Source organism: Pinus tabuliformis, chromosome 3_1, assembly GCF_031772625.1.
Source record: "Pinus tabuliformis cultivar Carrire ecotype Pingquan chromosome 3_1, CPIR1, whole genome shotgun sequence".
Taxonomy (NCBI): Eukaryota; Viridiplantae; Streptophyta; class Pinopsida; order Pinales; family Pinaceae; genus Pinus; species Pinus tabuliformis.
Window position 1 is genome coordinate 689,276,486 of NC_142301.1, and position 23,389 is coordinate 689,299,874.

At 35.7% G+C, this 23,389-nt stretch overlaps 1 protein-coding gene across 1 annotated transcript; it reads left to right on the top strand.

Annotated features, from left to right (window-relative positions):
* The first annotated feature begins 19,238 nt into the window (after positions 1–19,238).
* LOC149189000 (TLC domain-containing protein At5g14285-like) lies at positions 19,239–22,676 on the top strand. Its single transcript, XM_089411745.1, has 2 exons — positions 19,239–20,260; positions 22,205–22,676. The coding sequence occupies exons 1-2, from the start codon at positions 19,491–19,493 to the stop codon at positions 22,209–22,211; spliced, it is 777 nt and encodes a 258-aa protein (XP_089267871.1). The 5' UTR covers positions 19,239–19,490; the 3' UTR covers positions 22,212–22,676.
* Positions 22,677–23,389: the final 713 nt, after the last annotated feature.

Consider the following 23,389-nt stretch of genomic DNA (forward strand, 5'->3'; position numbering starts at 1 on the left):
ATTTCTTGGCTAGATATCTGTCTAGGTAGTGCTTCGCTCTACCTTGGTCCCATCTCCTTAGACGTTGTTCTGCTTTGACAGAAACAACGTCCCACCAACTCCTCAAATCACAATCTGCCCACAACTCTCCAAGCTCCAGCAACAGAAGAAACTGAGCCTTTCCGGCTCTGCATAATCCTGACAACCACTGAATCTGTACCTCCTGGCCACAACGTCGATCCTTCCTAGTTGAGAAAGATTATCGGGCACTGTGTAGGTCTGATCTGTCCCTTTCTGCCTCTGCGTTAACCATCCTCCCAGCTCGAAATGATGACATAGGCTCTGCGTCACTTCCTCTCTTGCTACTATTGCTCTAGAACAACGCTATCTCTCGGAACATTTGCTACTGCTGCAAATTTCAGATTTCTGCCGGTGCCTTCAGTCCTCATGTGATCTGCAATGCTCTGATACCATGATGAAATTTATGAATCTAACACATCAGAAATCCCTACTGCATTATCTGGTTTTTTATCCCCTACTTGTTCTTTCCATTAACAAGTTATTTATAAATATAAATACCGAAATAAACACAAATGCAGCCTTAACACACACACACACATATATATATATATATATCAACAACTAAAATAACTGAGACAATCACATAAGGGACACTGTTATTTTTGGACAATTGTCCTCGGAAAAATCTAATGCGGGAAAATTGGTGCAGCAGATATGAGGGTTTTATTATTATGAAGTTTTTTTAATACAACTAGGGTGCCAGAAATGGCTCACCCTTCAGAGAATTTCCTTGGCAGAAGTACCTCTCCTTAGAGACAGATATTTTGGCTGATCAACAATCGGATGATTGATCCCACAGCAACTTTGACAGTTCCTTAGCCAGACAGCGAGAGTTTCTCTAAGCTTCTCTCTGGAACATTGTCACCCTCCAGGGACTGTGTCACCCTCTTCTGCTCTGCGTCTCCCTCTCAACTCCCAGTGTGCCCCACAGAAGTACCTTAGCACTTCCTCTTCAACCCAACGTCAACTCTACTAGCCTCTGTGCAACCTCTACTGCCTCTGCATTAGCCTCTTGGACCTCTGCATCACCTGTGCTGGTCTCCTCAATCTCTACGTTAGTCCTTGCTGCCTCTGCGTCAACCTGCCAAGGCTCTGTGCTGTCTCTATGGCACTTTCTATTCCTCTCTGATATGTATTCTCAGCCTTTTTCCGAACTTCCCCTCGCTGCAACAGATTACTAACTTGATTCTCTCAGCAAACCCTGCCACAAAAAATAAAATTCTAGATCAATTTGGTGTATCTCCAACTGACCCTCAAGCCTCTTCTTATACTTTTCCTGTTGACGATTTAACAGCCAAGATTAAGTCCCTAATCAACGACTAAGATTAGATTTGGCTTGATCCTCGTCATTTAGAACTTTCTCACCCATTCTATATTAATACACATTAATATTTTAATTTTACTAAGTTTATACTCAAGAACTCATTAAAAATATTAATTATTTTAATATCTCTCCATCCGAGTGTTTCCCCAAATGATTTTTGGGTCTTGGAGATCTCATGTGCCTTAGCCTCTCCACCAATTTTCATGACTATAGCACATTCGATGCTACCAAAAATCAATAGACAATATGTGGTGGTTGTGGAAAAGGAACAAGATGTTGAACATGAGATGATGAACCATTTTGAAGAAACAAAACACTCTAAAACTTGATAGGTTTGGAGTAGTCTAAAGTGTGAAATGAAGCCTCTTTGTCATATCCAAGACCAAATATGTTCCTATTGTTGACAACTTCTTCCCAAGATCTAATGATCAACTTAGGAAGTGCAACCTAAACTTTTGCATATTTATGCAAAACTGCTCTTGAGATGAACACTTGATGGCAATCAACCTTGACGTCACTAATTTTATCAACCTATAACTACTAATGAGAGTCAACTTCAGACTCAAAAAGGGATTTTTTTCTTGAACAAGAACTCATTCAAAATGACGACTCCTCTGCCCTAATTCATCTTGTTGTAGTTGAGATTCGAGCTTCAAAAACTAAATCTTTTCTTCTGCATTTTGTAGACAAATTCTATTGTTAGCAAGAGAGGCTTTGCTGATTTTCGCTATATCATGACTAATGGAGTGTATTAAAGTATTCAATAAGTTTAATACTTCACGAATTCGAGCAACGATTAGGGAATTTTTTTTGTGGACCCAAGGATGGTGGTCAGACCTACCCATGGTTTTGTGCATGGTTTTCGCACATGGTTTTGGGCATGATGGTTTTTTCCCATGGTATTTTGTAGATCTAGTCATGGGAACTATGATTATGTTCTAATCCAAGGTAAATGGATTGGGGTTTATGAATGCGAAACATGTATATAATGTATTGTAATATTCAAAGGAATATAATGAAAAATCAATTTGGTTTTCCGAGTTCGGGTTCCAGGTGAAAATCTTTGTCTATATTTTATGTTATTGTTTATTTTTCTGTTTTAAGAATTCGTTTGCAAATAATTTTTGTGCAGGGTTAAAACCTACAAGAGTGGCAATGGTAACCAAAATTGTCAGTGTGGATGGCATTTCAATGGTTAGGGAAGAGGAGGACGTCAAGGCCGTGTGACATATTTTGAGATGGCCTTGTAAACAACTGTCTCAGAACTACTTTCTCTGTATTTCGGCTCTTGTGTGTTTCGACAACTAAGATGAGGAGAGAATAATATTTTAGTGAGTGTCACATTCTTGTTTTCAAAGTAAGAATAGTATTAGATTAGGGAATAGGCATGTAGCCTCCATAGTGTCAAAGACACCATTATTATTTTTTTCTACATGACAAAATTATGTTCATTGGTCATTCTGAGAGGCTTCACATCAAAACCATTCCACATTTTGTGGCATTTGGAATTTTTTCCATCTTCAATCCCCAATAGAGAAACCACCAAAATAAGTGTCATGATTTGAGCTATGTGATAGATGATGAAACTTCAATCAATGTTGGTGACAATCAACAGAACAGTGGGAAGATCTTTTGTATTAGAGGCACTAACAGAAGGAGCTATCGAACTTGAATTCCCCAAAGCATATTCCAAATCTTCTAACCATTTGCAAAGACATGGACTGTTTCTGGTGGTTCTGCTTTGAGAAAGAATTATGATATATATGGAAGGTAATAGTTAGTGTGACAGGAAAAGCCTCATAGGGACAAATATGGTCTCGTGTAGGTCAAAAACCTAACAAATAGAGAAGGCAGAGTGCTTAGGTGTAGAGTCCAGGGTTGTAGGATTGATGGCAGAGTTGGCCACAAAACTAGTGGCTTAAATTTTGAGCAACGCAGGAGTATACCTACTACTGTTAGGCTTGCTCCAAACCACGTCTATAGTCCAACCTGCGTTGTCCCAACCTGTGAAAACAACAACACAACAAAACTATAATAGTGAACCTATGTCAAAAAAAGATAAGCTGGTCATAAATTTATCCAACCTTCAACTAAATGAACACATCATAAACTTATTAAAAAAAGGATTAAATTTTTCCATCACACCACGCAGGATCCCGGTTGAAAACATTCTATGCAATATTGAATATGGCATAATGAACCTTCCTGATCACATAAAAGAACAAATCAGGCAAGACTGTTCCATCACCCTTAGGAAAGCAAAACTTCCCAAAAGCAATGTCAGCAAACAAGAATACCTAGCTCTCAAAACCTTAAACTCAAACCCTGATATTGTAGTGTTGAAAGCAGACAAAGGAGGAGCCACAATAATCATGAACAAAAGTGATTATAAAACAAAAATGCTAGATCATATGAATAACAATCGCTGCTATAGAAAACTCAACAAAAACCCATTAAACAAGATCTCCAAAAAAGTATGCAACCTAATAAAAACTAGCAAGATACAAGACAACAAAAATCTCATAGTCAACAATCCATACACACCAAGAATCTATGGAGCCCCCAAGATTCATAAAGAAGACATCCCTCTTAGACCTATAGTAAACATGATTAATGGACTTACATACCAACTAGCAAAACACCTAGCCAAGAAACTAAAACCGCTAGTAGGAAACACAAACTCTTTTGTCAAAGACTCAACCCAATTCATTGAAGAAATCAAGAACATCAAACTTGATCAAAATGACATTTTGGTTAGTTTTGATGTCACCTCTCTATACACCAATATCCCCATCAATGATGCCATGGAGGTCATCAACAAACTAACAGATCCTGACACATCTAAGCTCATAGAAATTTTCCTTAGGTCAACCTTTTTCAGCTTCATGGAAGATATTTATGAACAGACATGTGGAGTTGCCATGGGGTCGCCCCTGTCCCCTATTATTGCCAATTTATTTATGGAGGACTTTGAAAACAAGGCCCTTATGACTGCACCCCTAAAACCTAAACTATGGAAAAGATATGTGGATGACACATTCATCATATGACCACATGGAAGGGAAACCCTAGAAACTTTCAAACAACACCCAAATAGTTTATCCCCTTCCATAAAATTCACTATGGAAGTTGAGATCAACAAAAGCCTCCCCTTCCTCGATATCCTCATCACTAGGAATGATGATGGCTCTATATCCCACTAGGTATATAGAAAAAATACTGAGACCGAACAATAGTTACATGCCTCCTCACATCATCACCCTACCCAAAAGCTAGGAGTCCTTAACACATTAGCAACCAAAGCCCTTAGAATCTCTGACAAGGCACACCTAGAAAAAGAAATAGAACACCTCACTGAAGTTTTCCTAAAAAACAGATACAAGAATCATCAAGTGATCAAAGCCATAAAGAAGGCTAACACTTGTCCAAACAGAAATAAAAACTTTGATAATATAAATGGAAAAGTCAACCTCCCTTACATATTAGGGACTACAGACAAAATTTCCCGCATCCTGAAAAATAATGGAATCCTAACCACCTTCAAACCCCTAAACACTATCCGCAACTGCCTTAATCCGGTCAAAGACAAAATTGATCCTAAATACCATAAAGGTGTCTACTTAATTCCTTGTTCATGTGGCAAACCATATGTAGGTGAGACTGGGAGATCCTTTAACACAAGAATCCAAGAACACTCAGCTGACATCAAACACAATCGATCCAAATCCTCTGCTCTTGCTGAACATTCTGAAAAAACTAAGCACCAAATATGCATAGAAGATACCTGAATCTTAGCTAGGAGTGATCACTACTTCATAAGGAAATTCAGAGAAGCCATAGAAATTAGCAAACATCCTAATAACCTCAATAGAGACGATGGATGGACCATAAGCAAAAACTGGATTCCAACCCTAGCATCCAAATCTACCCCTATCCAACGATAACCCCCCTCCAATTAACCTAAAAATATAATCCATTCTAACTAAATTAACACACTATGACCTTATTCAAATATAATTTTACAATAAACACCAATTAGAAATAGCTTAACCTTAATAAATCCACAACCTAGAACATTATATGTGTAGCCTCAATATTCAATCAAAACACATAATTAAAAGTAATAAAATTAACATATAACATAGTATAAACAATTACAATAATAACTAGAATCATAACAATTAAAAATTAATAAACAATTAAAATGAATAATCAATTAAAATAATATCATAAATAAATAAATAAAATGAAATAAATATAACCCTTACATATGTATTTTAATTTTAATTAATAAATAAATATGTATATGTACATATACATATTTAATTTTAATTATTAAATTAACATAGATATGTATTTTAATTTTAATTAATAAATTAATTAGAACTATAATGACTTTAATCAATAAATTAATTAGGATTAAAATAATTAAATAATAATTCATTAAACATAATAACTATAGGGTAAATTAATAAATAAACATGGACAAGTATTTTAATTTTAATTAATAAACTAATTAAAATTAAAATAATTTGAATTAACTAAAGAATTAGTTAAACAGAATAGGGATGTGTATTTTAATTTTAATTTATAAATTAATTGAAATTAAAATAATTAAAATAATAATTCATTAGAATACGACAAGAGACATATTAAAATAAAAAATTAAAACATAAACTAATAAGGATCATAACAATTAAGATTAATAAATAATTAAAATTAATAATTGAGTAAAATAATAAATTAAATAAATATAATGAAAGAAATATAAGCATAACCCATACATATGTATTTTAATTTTAATTAATAAATTAATTAAAATTAGAATAATTAAAAGAAATAATTAATTTAATATATATATATATATATATATTAAGTAAAGCAAATATAATTAAAATAGATAGAATTAAAACATTAAATAATTAATACTAATAAAATTAACAATAATACAATTAATTGGAACAATTAAAAATAACTTAAAGATCTGTCGGCTAAGCATCTCTTGCATCCCTATATATATTTGAGAAATAAGACCAGTCTTTCAATTAATTCTCTCACATCCTGAAGATGAACCATCGTTGCTGATTCGAAACGTTGATCTAAAAAGAAATTGAATGCGATGGATCCGGAAGAAAATCTACACAAAAATTATACCTACTCTAATACCATGTTAAACAACACAAGAATGTAAACAACATATAAGATAAATTGTTGAATGCATTTTATTCACAAGAATATACATATTAATACAATCTTATGACCCTTACTTTTCATATTCCAAGTGGTCTCTTGGACTCCAATGACTATTCATATTCCACACCATAACCTTTAGTGGATTAGGTGTCCAACAATTTCAATGGGAATGGAAGTTATAGCTGAGGAAGAGTTGGGGGGATTTCGAGTCTTCGCTCAAGGTGAAGGTCCTATCACAATGCAACTTACCTAGTGCTTCAGTCACAAAGGACGCTAGACGATGTTAATTACAATCTCCATGGTTGATTTGGAACGCATGTGAGGGATATGGGAGGCGATGCTGATATGGTGCGCTCGTCTAAAATCATAACAAATGACTGGGCATTGATGAGCGCTCACAGCAAGCTGATGGAAGCATTAGGAGGGTTGATGCATCGGAGGATATGGGAATGACATGTCGAAGATAACATGCTAGAGGGATTTCTTGGAAAGTTATATAAGAGGAACGATAATCGTAAGATTATGTTGCTTCACGTTGTTTCTTTTGGTCGTTCCTTATCATTCTAGTTAACTACTACCTGTGTTATAATTTGTTCGAGTTAAATTTTAGATCATGATGTCTGCCACTAATCCACACCAGCGTGCATGTTGGATGAGGTATTTAATCACTCAGGGATCATTGCTACAACGTTTTAATTCAAGATTCTCACTCTGATTTCATTTTTGTGTGCGTAGGTGAGTTTCAACAAAGCGTGCTTGCAATCACTCTTATGCATCCTCCAATCAATTCCTTTAAACATGATCTAATAAGGCTTGTAACATCACTTCGCTGCTTCATGTAAGGCTCAAATTACGAAGCTAACGTTTCCTCTGAACTATCCAATAACATTCCAAAAAATTATTTAAAAACACAAATTAAAAAAATTAATAATTGCTACATCTAAATTTATACAAGTTAATACATATTGGATCCCAAAACCGGGACTACCAGCTTGATTTTTCATTATGTTCCTTTCAATGTTATAATACATATTTATACATGCATAAGCATCCAATACCATGGACGGAAACCCATCGCGTCCAAAACCATGGACCGAAAACCATCGCGTCCAAAACCATGTGCGAAATTCATGCACAAAACCGTAGGTAGGTCCGCCCAACCTAATATAGGGTCAAAAACAAAATTTTCCAGGGCGCTGCCCCAGACCCCATAGATTGGGGTTACCTGCACCCGTCAAACCCCCTGTGACTCCCCCCGCTACGTAATCGACGCAATGAAGGAGGGGCTCCACCCCCCTTCTAACCCCTCGATTAACTACGTAGGCTAGTCGTGGAAAGAATATAACACAACCCAACACTAAGATTAGATTTGGCTTGATCCTCATCATTTAGAACTTTCTCACCCATTTTATATCAATACACATTAATATTTTAATTTTCCTAAGTTACTTAGGAACTCATTAAAAATATTAATTATTTTAATATCTCTTCATCCGAGTGGAATTTCCCCAAACAATTTATGGGTTTTGGAGATCTCATGTGCCTTAGCCTCTCAACCAATTTTCATGGCTAGATCACATTTGATGCTACAAAAAATCAATACTCCCTCATAGTGAGGAATGTGCTCTAGTAATGCTTCACTATAGAAACATCACACTAATCCGCTGCATCGGTACCTGTGTTGATGCTTAACCTACTACCTCACATCATCTGCATTGTTGCTTCCTCTATTGTTGCCCATGACACTTTCATTGCCACTACTGCATCTGTATTGCAACTGCCTCTCAATATGTTGCCCATCCTGCCCCTAGCACTGCCACTGCTAACTACTACACTGCAACTCAGTTACTAAGAAGTAAGTAACTGACTTCTACCAAATACTAACATCGTGGTCAGTCTGGAAGCCTTGTGATGCGGAAGCTTCCTCTACTTCTCTCTTGTGCTGCCTCTGCTACTACTACGCTGTTACATACACCTATGTTCCTCTCGTACTGCTGCAACCTCCACTGCGCTGCCTCAAATTTCTGCATTCAAGCACTACCTTCCTGCTTCACTATACTTTTATCCATCTGATCCCTGTCATCCTGCTACTATTGTTAAGGGCTCCCGTAGCTGTATGTGATCCAAGAGTTTTGGGTACCTCAAGGATCCTGCCCCATTCTGTAGTCCTTTCGAACTACAACTCTAGATCACCCCACCTCCCTCTTGGAGATGTGGCTTCCATCTCTTCCAAAATTTCAAATCGGTTCCCTTCTCCCTCTTTCGCTGCTGCCCCAACAAAACAAAGATCTGGATTTCTTTAGCGCAAGAAACCCTCTAAGGAACAAGCTCCTCTAGAATCCCTTTGAGTCTTGGTTTCCTTCACGGAAATCCTCTGGCCAACTGTCAAACCACTCCTCTCTAATATTCCTTTGCCATTGCAACTCGGATCTAGATTTCTTGGCTAGAAATCTGTCGAGGTAGTGCTTCACTCTACCTTGGTCCCATCTCCTTAGATGTTGTTCTGCTTTGACAGAAACAACGTCCCACCAAATCCACAAATCACAATCTTCCCACAACTCTCCAAGCTCCGGCAACCGAAGAAACTGAGCCTTTCAGGCTCTACACAATCCCGACAACCACTGAATGTATACCTCCTGGCCACAACGTCGATCCTTCCTGGTTGAGAAATATTATTGGGCACTGCGTAGGTCTGATCTGCCCCTTTTTTCCTCTGCACTAACCATCCTCCTGGCTAGAAATGATGACGCAGGCTCTGTGTCACTTCCTCTCTTGCTGCTATTGCTCTAGAATAACACTATCTCTCGGAACATTTGCTACTGCTGCAAATTTCAGATTTCTGTCGGTGCCTTCAATCCTCTTGTGATCTGCAATGCTCTGATACCATGTTGAAATTTATGAATCTAACACATCAGAAATCCCTACTGCATTATCTGGTTTATTATCTCCTACTTGTTCTTTCCATTAACAAGTTATTTATAAATATAAATACCGAAATAAACACAAATGCAGCCTTAACACATATATATATCAACAACTGAAATAACTGAGACAATCACACAAGGGACACCATTATTTTTGGACAATCGTCCCCGGAAAAATCCAATGCGGGAAAACTGGTGCCGCAGATATGAGGGTTTTATTATTATGCCGTTTTCTGAATACAACTAGGGTGCCAGAAATGGCTCACCCTTCAAAGAATTTCCTTGGTAGAAGTACCTCTCCTTGGAGACAAATATTTCAGCTGATCAACAATCGGATGATTGATCCCACAACAACTTTGACAGTTCCTTAGCTGGATAGCGAGAGTTGCTCCAAGCTTCTCTCTGGAACATTGTCACCCTCCAGGGACTGTGTCGCCCTCTTCTGCTCTGCGTCTGCCTCTCAACTCCTAATGTGCCCCACAGAAGTACCTTAGTGCTGCCTCTTCAACCCAACGACAGCTCTGCTAGCCTCTGTGCAACCTCTACTGCCTCTGCATTAGCCTCTTGGCTCTCTGCGTCACTTGCGCTAGTCTCCTCAGCCTCTGCGTTAGTCCTGGCTACCTCTGCGTCAACCTTCCAAGGCTCTGTGCTGTCTCTATGGAACTTTCTATGCCTCTCTGATATGTATTCTCGGCCTTCTACTGAACTGCCCCTCGCTGCAACAGATTAATAACTTGATTCTCTCAACAAACCCTGCCCCAAAAAATCGAATTCTTGATCAATTTGGTGTATCTCCAACTGACCCTCGAGCCTCTTCTTATACTTTTCTTGTTGACGATTCAATGGCCGAGATTAAGTCCCTAATCAACGACTAAGATTAGATTTGGCTTGACCCTAATCATTTAGAACTTTCTCACCCATTCTATATTAATACACATTAATATTTTAATTTTACTAAGTTTATACTTAGGAACTCATTAAAAATATTAATTATTTTAATATCTCTCCATTCGGGTGGAATTTCCCCAAATGATTTCTGGGTCTTGGAGATCTCATGTGCCTTAGGCTCTTCGCAAATTTTCATGACTATAGCACATCCGATGCTACCAAAAATCAATAGACAATATGTGGTGGTTGTGGAAAAGGAGCAAGATGTGGAACATGTGATGATGAACCATTTTGAAGAAACAAAACACTCTGAAACATGATGGGTTTGGAGTAGTCTAGAGTGTGAAATGAAGCCTCTTTGTCATATCCAAGACCAGATATGTTCCTATTGTTGACAAATTCTTCCCAAGATCTGATGATCCACTTAGGAAGTGCAACCTAAACTTTTGCATCTTTATGCAAAACTGTGCTTGAGATGAACACTTGATGGCAATCAACCTTGACGTCACTAATTTTATCAACCTATAACTACTAATGAGAGTCAACTTCAGACTCAAAAAGGGATTTTTCCTTGAACAAGAACCCGTTCAAAATGACGACTTCTCTGCTCTAATTCATCTTGCTGTAGTTGAGATTCGAGCTACAAAAACTAAATCTTTTCTTCTACATTTTGTAGACAAATTCTATTGTTAGCAAGAGAGGCTTTGCTGATTTTCACTATATCATGACTAATGGAGTGTATTAAAGTATTCAATAAGTTTAATACTTCACGAATTCGAGCAGCGATCAGGGAATTTTTTTGTGGACCCAAGGATGGTGGTCAGACCTACCCATGGTTTTGTGCATGGTTTTCGCACATGGTTTTGGGCATGATGGTTTTTTCCCATGGTATTTTGCAGGCCTAGTCATGGAAACTATGATTATGTTCTAATCCAAGGTTAATGGATTGGGGTTTATGAATGCGAGACATGTATATAATGTATTGTAACATTCAAAGGAATATAATGAAAAAACAATTTGGTTTTCCGAGTTTGGGTTCCAGGTGAAAATCTTTGTGTATATTTTATGTTATTGTTTATTTTTCTGTTTTAAGAATTCGTTTGCAAATAATTTTTGTACAAGGTTAAAACCTACAAGAGTGGCAATGGTAACCAAAATTGTCAGCATGGATGGTGTTTCAATGGGTAGGGAAGAGGAGGACGTCAAGGCCGTGTGACATATTTTGAGATGGCCTTGTAAACAACTGTCTCAGACCTACTTTCTCTGTATTTCGGCTCCTGTGTGTTTCGACAACTAAGATGAGGAGAGAATAAGATTTTAGTGAGTGTTACGTTCTTGTTTTCAAAGTAAGAATAGTATTAGATTAGGGAATAGGCATGTAGCCTCCATAGTGTCAAAGGAACCATTATTATTTTTTTCTACATGACAAAATTATGTTCATTGGTCATTCTGAGAGGCTTCACATCAAAACCATTCCACATTTTGCGGCATTTGGAATTTTTTCTATCTTCAATCCCCAGTAGAGCAACCACCAAACTCAGTGTCATGATTTGAGCTATGTTATAGGTGATGAAACTTCAATTCAATGTCGGTGACAATCAACCAGATGTGAGCATTAACAGTGGGAAGATTGTTTGTATTAGAGGCACTAACGGAAGGAGCTATCGAACTTGAATTCCCCAAAGAATATTCCAAATCTTCTAACCATTTGCAAAGACATGGACTGTTTGTGGTGGTTCTGCTTTGAGAAAGAATTATGATATATATGGAAGGTAACTGTTAGTGTGACAGGAAAAGTCTCATAGGGACAAATATGATCTCGTGTAGGTCAAAAACCTATCAAATAGAGAAGGTAGGGTGCTTAAGTGTAGAGTTCAGGGCTGTAGGATTGATGGCAGAGTTGGCCACAAAACTAGTGGCTTAAATTTTGAGCAATGCAGGAGTATACCTACTGCTCTTAGGCATGCTCCAAACCACGTCTATAGTCCAACCTGCGCTGTCCCAACCTGTGAAAACAACAACACAACAAAACTATAATAGTGAACCTATGTCAAAAAACGATAAGCTGGTCATAAATTTATCCAACCTTCAACTAAATGAATACATCATAAACTTATTAAAAAAAGAATTAAATTTTTCCATCACACCACGCAGGATCCCGGTTGAAAACATTCTATGCAATATTGAATATGGCATAATGAACCTTCCTGATCACATAAAAGAACAAATCAGGCAAGACTGTTCCATCACCCTTAGGAAAGCAAAACTTCCCAAAAGCAATGTCAGCAAACAAGAATACCTAGCTCTCAAAACCTTAAACTCAAACCCTGATATTGTAGTGTTGAAAGCAGACAAAGGAGGAGCCACAGTAATCATGAACAAAAGCGATTATAAAACAAAAATGCTAGATCATCTGAATAACAGTGGCTGCTACAGAAAACTCAACAAAAACCCATTAAACAAGATCTCCAAAAAAGTATGCAACCTAATAAAAACTAGCAAGATACAAGACAACAAAAATCTCATAGTCAACAATCCATACACACTGAGAATCTATGGAGCCCCCAAGATTCATAAAGAAGACATCCCTCTTAGACCTATAGTAAACACGATTAATGGACCTACATACCATCTAGCAAAACACCTAGCCAAGAAACTAAAACCGCTAGTAGGAAACACAGACTCTTTTGTCAAAGACTCAACCCAATTCATTGAAGAAATCAAGAACATCAAACTTGATCAAAATGACATTTTGGTTAGTTTTGATGTCACCTCTCTATACACCAATATCCCCATCAATGATGCCATGGAGGTCATCAGCAAACTAGCAGATCCTAACACATTTATGCTCATAGAAATTTGCCTTAGGTCAACCTTTTTCAGCTTCATGGAAGATATTTATGAACAGACATGTGGAGTTGCCATGGGGTCGCCCCTGTCCCCTATTATTGCCAATTTATTTATGGAGGACTTTGAAAACAAGGCCCTTATGACTGCACCCCTAAAACCTAAACTATGGAAAAGATATGTGGATGACACATTCATCATATGGCCACATGGAAGGGAAACCCTAGAAACTTTCAAACAACACCTAAATAGTTTATCCCCTTCCATAAAATTCACTATGGAAGTTGAGATCAACAAAAGCCTCCCCTTCCTTGATATCCTCATCACTAGGAATGATGATGGCTCTATATCCCACCAGGTATATAGAAAAAAGACTCACACCGAACAATATTTACATGCCTCCTCACATCATCACCCTACCCAAAAACTAGGAGTCCTTAACACATTAGCAACCAGAGCCCTCAGAATCTCTGACAAGGCACACCTAGAAAAAGAAATAGAACACCTCACTGAAGTTTTCCTAAAAAACGGATACAAGAATCATCAAGTGATCAAAGCCATAAAGAAGGCTAACACTTGTCCAAACAGAAATAAAAACTTTGATAATATAAATGGAAAAGTCAACCTCCCTTACATATTAGGGACTACAGACAAAATTTCTCGCATCCTGAAAAATAATGGAATCCTAACCACCTTCAAACCCCTAAACACTATCCGCAACTGCCTTAATCCGGTCAAAGACAAAATTGATCCTAAATACCATAAAGGTGTCTGCTTAATTCCTTGTTCATGTGGCAAACCATATGTAGGTGAGACCGAGAGATCCTTTAACACAAGAATCCAAGAACACTCAGCGGACATCAAACACAATCGATCCAAATCCTCTGCTCTTGCTGAACATTCTGAAAAAACTAAGCACCAAATATGCATAGAAGATACCCGAATCTTAGCTAGGAGTGATCACTACTTCATAAGGAAATTCAGAGAAGCCATAGAAATTAGCAAACACCCTAATAACCTCAATAGAGACGATGGATGGACCATAAGCAAAAACTAGATTCCAACCCTAGCATCCAAATCTACCCCTACCCAACGATAACCCCCCTCCAATTAACCTAAAAATATAATCCATTCTAACTAAATTAACACACTATGACCTTATTAAAATATAATTTTACAATAAACATCAATTGGAAATATCTTAACCTTAATAAATCCGCAACCTAGAACATTATATGTGTAGCCTTAATATTCAATCAAAACACATAATTAAAAGTAATAAAATTAACATATAACATAGTAAAAACAATTACAATAATAACTATCATATCAATTAAAATTAATAAACAATTAAAATGAATAATCAATTAAAATAATATAATAAATAAATAAAATGAAATAAATATAACCCTTACATATGTATTTTAATTTTAATTAATAAATAAATATGTATATATACATATACATATTTATTTTTAATTATTAAATTAACATAGATATGTATTTTAATTTTAATTAATAAATTAATTAGAAGTATAATGATTTTAATCAATAAATTAATTAGGACTAAAATAATTAAATAATAATTCATGAAACATAATAACTATAGGGTAAATTAATAAATAGACATGGACAAGTATTTTAATTTTAATTAATAAACTAATTAAAATTAAATAATTTGAATTAACTAAAGAATTAGTTAATCACAATAGGGATATGTATTTTAATTTTAATTTATAAATTAATTAAAAGTAAAATAATTAAAATAACAATTCATTAGAATAGGACAAGAGACATTAAAATAAAAAATTAAAACATAAACTAATAAGGATCATAACAATTAAGATTAATAAATAATTAAAATTAATAATTGAGTAAAATAATAAATTAAATAAATATAATGAAAGAAATATAAGCATAACCCATACATATGTATTTTAATTTTAATTAATAAATTAATTAAAATACATATACATATTTAATTTTAATTAATAAACTAATATGTATATGTACATATACATATTAAATGTTAATTAATTAATAAATAAACATCAATATGTATTTTAATTTTAATTAATAAATAAATTAAATTAGAATAATTAAAAGAAATAATTAATTAATTATATATACATATATATATATATATATATATATATATATATATATTAAGTAAAGGAAATATAATTAAAATAGATAGAATTAAAACATGAAATAATTAATACTAATAAAATTAACAATAATACAATTAATTGGAACAATTAAAAATAACTTAAAGATCTGTCGGCTAAGCATCTCTTGCATCCCTATATATATTTGAAAAATAAGACCAGTCTTTTAATTAATTCTCTCACATCTTGAAGATGAACCACCATCGCTGGTTCCAAACGTCGATCTAAAAAGAAATTGAATGCGATGGATCTGGAAGAAAATCTACACAAAAAGTAATACTACTCTAATACCATGTTAAACAACACAAGAATGTAAACAACATATAAGATAAATTGCTGAATGCATTTTATTCACAAGAATATACATATTAATACAATCTTATGACCCTTACTTTTCATATTCCAAGTGGTCTCTTGGACTCCAATCACTGTTCATATTCCACACCATAACCTTTAGTGGATTAGGTGTCCAACAGTTTCAATGGGAATGGAAGTTATAGTTGAGGAAGAATTGGGGGGATTTCGAGTCTTCGCTCAAGGTGAAGGTCTTATCACAGTGCAATTTACCTAGTGCTTCGGTCACAAAGGATGCTAGACGATGTTAATTACAATCTCCATGGTTGATTTGGAACGCATGTGAGGGATATGGGAGGCGACGCTGATATGGTGCACCTGTCTAAAATCATAACAGATGACTGGGCATTGATGAGCGCTCACAGCAAGTTGATGGAAGCATTAGGAGAGTCGATGCATCGGAGGATATGGGAATGACATGTTGAAGATAACATGCTAGAGGGATTTCTTGGAAAGTTATATAAGAGGAATGATAATAGTAAGATTATGTTGCTTCACGTTGTTTCTTTTGGTCATTCCTTATTGTTCTAGTTAGCTACTACCCGAGTTATAACTTATTCGAGTTAAATTTCAGATCATGATGTCTGCCACTAATCCACACTAGCGTGCATGTTAGATGAGGTATTTAATCACTCAAGGATCATTGCTACAATGTTTTAATTCAAGATTCTCACTCTGATTTCATTTTTGTGTGCGTACAAGTTTGTTGGAGGTGAGTTTCAACAAAGCGTGCTTGCAATAACTTTGATGCATCCTCCAATCAATTCCTTTAAACATGCTCTAATAAGGCTTGTGACATCACTTTGCTACTTCATGTAAGGCTCAAATTACGAAGCTAACATTTCCTCTGAACTATCCAATAACATTCCAAAAAATATTTAAAAAAACAAATTAATAATTACTCCACCTAAATTTATACAAGTTAATATGTCAAAACCAAACCTATATCCCCAAGAAACATAATAAGCATGTAGATTTGAAAAAGGGAGGATGTGAGGGTTCTCATGAGGAAGAATTTGAAATTTATTTAATGATCAAAATAATTTTAATAATCAATTTTTCCCACGATAATAAATATTTTATTATCAAATTCTCCATTACTCTTTCACTGTGGCGAGGCTTCAGTGTATCATTCTGTGTGCAGATATCGTCCTTCTCAATGAATCCACCTGGGTAGAGAAAATTTGAGCCATCACATCAAATTAAAGAGCAAAACGATGATTGAAAGGGCCCACTGATTACGTTGAAAGATTTACACTATTAAAGTTAAAAAAGAAACAGTGAAATATATTGGTATGCAGAAGTTTGAAATAATTTGTGACATCTATATCATTGAATTTGAAGAAGTATTATTTGTTATTTTTTTTTTATTATTAAAAAACTTGAAAAGTTTGAACTAAATTCTTATATCTAAATTTGAAATTTATTTATTTATATTAAAAATAACGTGGTTGAAAGTATATTGATACGAAATCATTCTTTTAATACATTTTATTTTAAATTTTATTAACGGAAGAAAATATGAAATAAAGTAGGTTTGTTTTCTTTATATTTAAAATTTAAGAAAATATATTATTTATAAAAAATAAATAAAATAGCTTGTTAATAAAAGTATATTTTTGATGTGTTTTAATTTGTATGTCTATGTCTAGTTTTAATATTGTATTTTTTGAGTGCATTACATTGTCAATTATAATTGTGATTGTTTATGTGGAGTTTTAATATTGTATTTTTTGAGTATATTATATTGGCAATTATAATTGTGGTTATGTTTTTAGTTTTTTAAAGGTTTTTATCAAATCCAAGTGTTGGGCGTGTTGAATGTCTAGATATTCTTTCCAAGCTAGAGAGAAGCTATAAAGAGATGAATCTCTTAAAGTTTGTGTTTCTTGTAGGGAGCGACGAGATTATTTCTTGAGAGAGGTTAAGATGAGACATACTACAACCAATCTAGATTGTATCCTTTTGAGATCAACATGGAGGACCTTACTTTAACTTCCTTTCCCTCAATTTTAGAATATGATTCCGAGTCCCAATTGTACACTAATCACTAACTCGATTGGTTTCCCGAGTTTGATGTTTGAACCCCTATCTCCACCTATTCCATTGTAGGGTTGAGTTCATTAAATTACAATGAGTTTTTGTAATCACTTTTTGTCATGCTTCAATACCCACTATGCTTCCTTAATCTCACACAACACACAACATTTACTATGGTATTGTTAATGTGCCATAATTATCCTTTTTGACCAAATATACCAAATGTTGTTCATGCCAAGAGAAAAATGCAAAGAATTGATAGAGACCACCTCTTTCACTTGGGTTTCTTGCTTACTTTAGATTGAAATTAATATTACTTATCATAACTCATAACTATATTGGAGAGTCCCAGATGTAGGATGAAGTGTGTCCATTGTACAAATCATAAGGATGTATGCAAAAAAGAGTTGCGTATAGGGATGTGGGTAATGAAAAAGCCTTAACTTCCTTTCCTTCTGCTTCCACATGATGAGACATGTGTTGGATGTTGCTAGTTTTCATTATACAATTACATGTCATGGGTAAGACAAGTTAATACTTTGGTTGACCAACCCCCTTAAACATAACAATCCCTTTTTGTAAATGTACTTCAAGATTGACTTGCATGTAAGCTACCACATTTTGCCTTCTTAAGACATGAAGAAGCTCATTTTGCTCAAAATCTTTTATCTTTAATAAAATTTGAGATTTTATATTAATACTTTGGTTGATCCACCCCCTTAAACATAAAAACTCTTTTTTGTAATGTACTTCGAGATTGACTTGACCACATTTTGCCCTTTTAAGACATGAAAAAGCTCAACTCTCTCAAATTCTTTTATCTTTAAGAAAGTTTGAGATTTGTGAAGAAGCTCAATTCTCTCAAACTCTTTTATCTTTAAGAAAGTTTGAGATTTTTAAAGGAATTTGATGAAATAAATATTGGAACATAACCAATAATAAACGTGATCTTTCTAATTCATTTCATTTTGAAATAATTAAGCTTCTAATGCATTTCATTTTGAAATAATTAAACACTTCTATTTCATTATTTTTATTATTCCTAAAATTTCGATTCATTTATCTTATTAAATCGAAAATTATAAAAACATTTATGAAAACTATTAAACATTTTCTCAAAATAAAAAATGAATATATTTTTCCGATAGGTCAGAAAATCCTCACACACTCCATAATAAACCAATATTTTGTAAACAAAGCAAATTTTGAGTTAAGGTGATCAAGATTGGCCATTTCTTCTAAAACTAAACCCAATTTACAAAATATACTTCACTTATTTGAATTTTGAAGATACCTACTTGACTATTCACGCAATTCCCTACTCTACGTATGTCAGGATTCCCTGAGATTGATGCTGATGCGTGCCGTGAAGATATAATCCGGTGATTGAAGAATCAAAGAATAAGCTTTTACTCACGGATGCGGTTTGCAGACAACCGTGCAGTTGGGGTGAGGAATTATCTTAAATGTTAGGGAGTCGAATGATCTTAAACGTTACATCTACCGGTGTCTTTCCAACTCACCAAGCCACACGCTTGTATGCCTCTTGAAAGTTGATGAGAGAGAAAAGCGTTCTAAAATGCCAATCCTGGAGCTTGAAATACCTTGAAACTTCCAGGTTTTGCATATCCATTTATGCTGCAGTATATTGGAGCTTTGCAATAAGAACCCAATTGGTCATTAACCCAAGATATGGCAGGATTTCACACTGCCACAGACATGGGTTTCACTGTGTTACTGCCCTCTCTGGGTCTATTTGCAGCCCTATATGCATTTGGGTACTTCATAATCCTCAAAAACTGGAAGGGCAAGAACAGGTTCGAGGCTGCGAGCTGTGGCATCTCATTCGTTCATGCAACCATCGTTTGCATTCTCTCTGCTCACGACATGCGCAGTAACCCATGGAAGCTTGATGCACCCAACACAGATTTAGAGAACAAAATCATGGAGTTCAGCACTGCATATTTCGTTGTGGACTTGCTCCACTATTTGCTTGCCAACCCATCTGATCACCTCTTTATATTTCACCATATTGCAACTTCCTTCTACCTAGTAACTTGCAGGTACTATGCAGGCCATGGAGGGCTCTCGGCCATCTCTCTGATAGCTGCAGGGGAATCGACGACTCCATTACAGAATGTGTGGACTATTTCTCGTATGGCTAAAACGGAGTCTGCCTTGGCCAACATGATCTATAGTTCTGTTTCTCCATTTTTCACTGTGTATTTTACCGTGGTGAGGTGCATTGTTGGGCCTTGGTTGGCATGGAAGTTGGCCTCCTTCTACTTAGCTGGTAAGGCAGATGCCGTTATTCCTTACTGGATGGCTAGTTCATGGATGGTTACTGTTATTCTGGCTCTTTTCGGGAGCACCATCTGGGTTTACAAGCTCTGGACAGGTTTGATCCGTTTCTATGCAAAGAGAGGGACTCCGAAGGGCAAGCTTGGAGCCCAGAAAGAAGAGTAAGCATAGTGGAGCTTGATCCAATTGTTATAACTGCAATGCTTTTAGTTGAATTAACCAATTTTCCTGTATTTTTCTTTGTGTAGGTGTAGTATTTTAACCGTTCAAATTGATAATAATAGTTTGCTTCCAGGCCCATTTGTAAAGTATTGTACTTCAGTCAACAAACTCTAGAAACAAAAGCCATGGTGCTATTCAGTAGCAATTTTCAGGATTTTGGTGTTGTGTATTTTTTAAATTCTTGCGCAATCCTCAGAATTGGGGCAATTTTTTTCATTATCTTTAAAAGCCTGATAGGAAGATTACTAAAAGGGATGCAAAAACCATCATTACATCGAATTAACATCCCCAGGTTTCCCCACTATCGACGTATGCCAGGGCAAGTGCACCAGATCTAGATTGTACATTAGCTTTACACAAAATTTCTTAAAGCAATCAGATGATATGAAAATTGAATGGCTATATAATTGGAAATTGAAAATCCACCAATTATAGGTACCCTTTGTCTGGACAGATCTTCAAACATTTTGGAAACATTTTGGTACAGAGGAGGTGAGAAGTTCTTTAAGCACTCATAGAGTTGCACACAAAGTGGGGGAGTTGGAGTGAGTAGAATATTGGTCCTACAGCCAATCAAGCAATATGTTAGAACTGAGCATGGGGCTCTCCTCCACTGTGGCACAGATCATCTCTTACGCTACTGAAAATTACCCTGATTACCTGCCATACATTCCAGATAGATTTATAGCAGTACCAAGGATCCTTGAAAAGGACAACCTATCAATAAAGTTATAATGTAAAAATACCCATAAAATGGTCTTATATCCAAGTCTGACCTCCTTAGCAAACTTGCACCTCCAAATAGGCATAGCTGCAATTTTGATCTGTTAGTCCGGTTTCATGGAGCTTTCCTTTAGTTAGGAGTGCCATATAGATAATGAACCAGGCAAGGAATCTCATCCTAAACGAAACCTTTCATCACAAATAGCTAGCGCACTTTTGTGTCACAAAAGCATGGTCAAGCTGCACTTCCAATTCCTGTTTTATGACGCAGGTTGCTTTAGTTGGGAGTGACATAGACCGAATGAACCATGAAAGTAACCACATCTTAAAGGGAAACCTTGCATTACAACCAGATAGGGTAAACTTTTGTGCCGGTTGTGTGCCATTCATGTTTGTCATCATTCGAATACCATTTTCTATTTAAGTTCACTTTCAATAAAAGGTTTAGGGGTCATCTTTTTATACAAGTTTACTGGCCTGCACATTAAGATAGGTGCCTAATAACTCTATCTCCAAAGACTGTCCTGATTACCTGCCACACATTCCATATAGATTTGTGGTATCACCAAGGATCTTTGAGAAGGACAGCCCGCCAATATAGTTATGATGTCAACATACCCATAGAATGGCCTTCTATCCATGTCCTATTTCCTCAACAAAAGGCACCTCCAAAAACATGATCAACATATTCTGGATAACCCCAATATCTGCAATTTCTATCTGTTGATCCTGTTCCATAAAGCCTTCCTTTAGTTCAGAGGGAGCGCCCATATACAAAATGAACTAGGCAAGCCGCAAGGAGTCTCATCTTAGAGGAAATTTTGCATCACAAATAGCTGGCATTCTTTTGTGCCAATTATGTTCATGGTCATTGGATTTCCTCCCCTTAATCTTAGTATCAATAAAAGGTTTTGGGATTATATTCTTTTGCAAGTCTCCTGGCTTGTGTATTGAGATAGGTGATGTCTAATAACTCCATCTCCAGCCTCTCCAATTCTTGGAGAAGGACAATGGGATTCATGTTCTGTTTTATCTGTTTGTCTTCTCTCTTTACACTTTTTTGTCGATTCTTTGATTTTTGCTCTTTTTTTCTTTCTGTGCTATTTGATCTGATTCATATATAATCTATGCTTATGGATCATGATTTTGGACTTATGCAGAGTCTAGAATTGATTACATACATATACATTTGCAAGAAATTGATGGGTTGCTGGACAGAGCACTTGTGCTTCAGTAACATCTACAGTCACTAGTTTTGGAGAATATGCAGAAGTGAATTTTCCAGAAGCCTTTTTTCTGCAAATATTACAGTTGATACTCCTTTCCCCCCGATATCCATGACAGATACATGGCTGGCAACTGTATAGGGTACAGAAGCAGGCAACACAGGGCATGCTATCCTTTAGACAGCTATTCTATGAGCATTCACAAAATGTAATCCACATGAGCTTTGCTATAAATTAAACCGTTTGAATTGTGCTAGAGGATGATGCCCTCGCAGAAACCATCACTGCAGCACCTAGAATTGCATTGCAAATGCCTTTTCTCTTCTGCATTATGCAACTGATTTTTTCAAGCATAGGAAGATCAACTTTCCCTAACTTCAATAGGTGATGGAAGCTGCCTCTGACAGGTAGACATGAACATAGGAAGATTCAGAAAACACACACCCAGAATTCAAGCAAGCTTAGAAAGCAGATAAAGTTCTAGTAGCATTGTTCTGGCCAACTTGAATGAAATGGAATAATTGGATGCACAAGATGCAGACGAAACACTCAAAGTCTTGTGGATTCAAAGAAGAATTCTGTATGAACAGAGTATAGAGAGCTCTTTGGTCATGAACCTGACAAGAGTGGCATGCTTGTCAGATCTGCTTCAGATGAACTCACATTTTGCATTTGAAAATCTAATCAGATGTAAGAAATCAGGTGTGTTTTCAAGCAGACTGTGAAAAATGTAAGACATGTAAGTTACAAGCTTATATATGTTAAGTGTAGTAGTCAATTCGTTGACGAGTACTCATTCCAAAGTAATAGACTGGCACAAATTGGAGTGCAATATTTTTACACTAATAGCTTTCACAGGAATGAATAATTCTAAATACTTAGAAGTTCATTCAGTGGTCAAGGACTAGTGCTTTTTTCTAGTGAATGGAATTCTGATCTATCCATATTTCAATTACTGAATTTCATTGTCAGTCATTTATGCTTGAATGCAATAACAAAAAGAAATAGTAAGCTTGCCTCTTGAGCATGATACCCCAAAATTTATCAGAGAATGAGGAGCTGAAGGAGACTCTGTCACTATGGAACCATGTAGTACAATTGTAATGCATCAGTTCATTC

Coding starts and splice junctions, on each gene's coding strand:
- LOC149189000 (XM_089411745.1), top strand. CDS start 19,491: ATGGCAGGATTTCACACTGCCACAGACATGGGTTTCACTGTGTTACTG.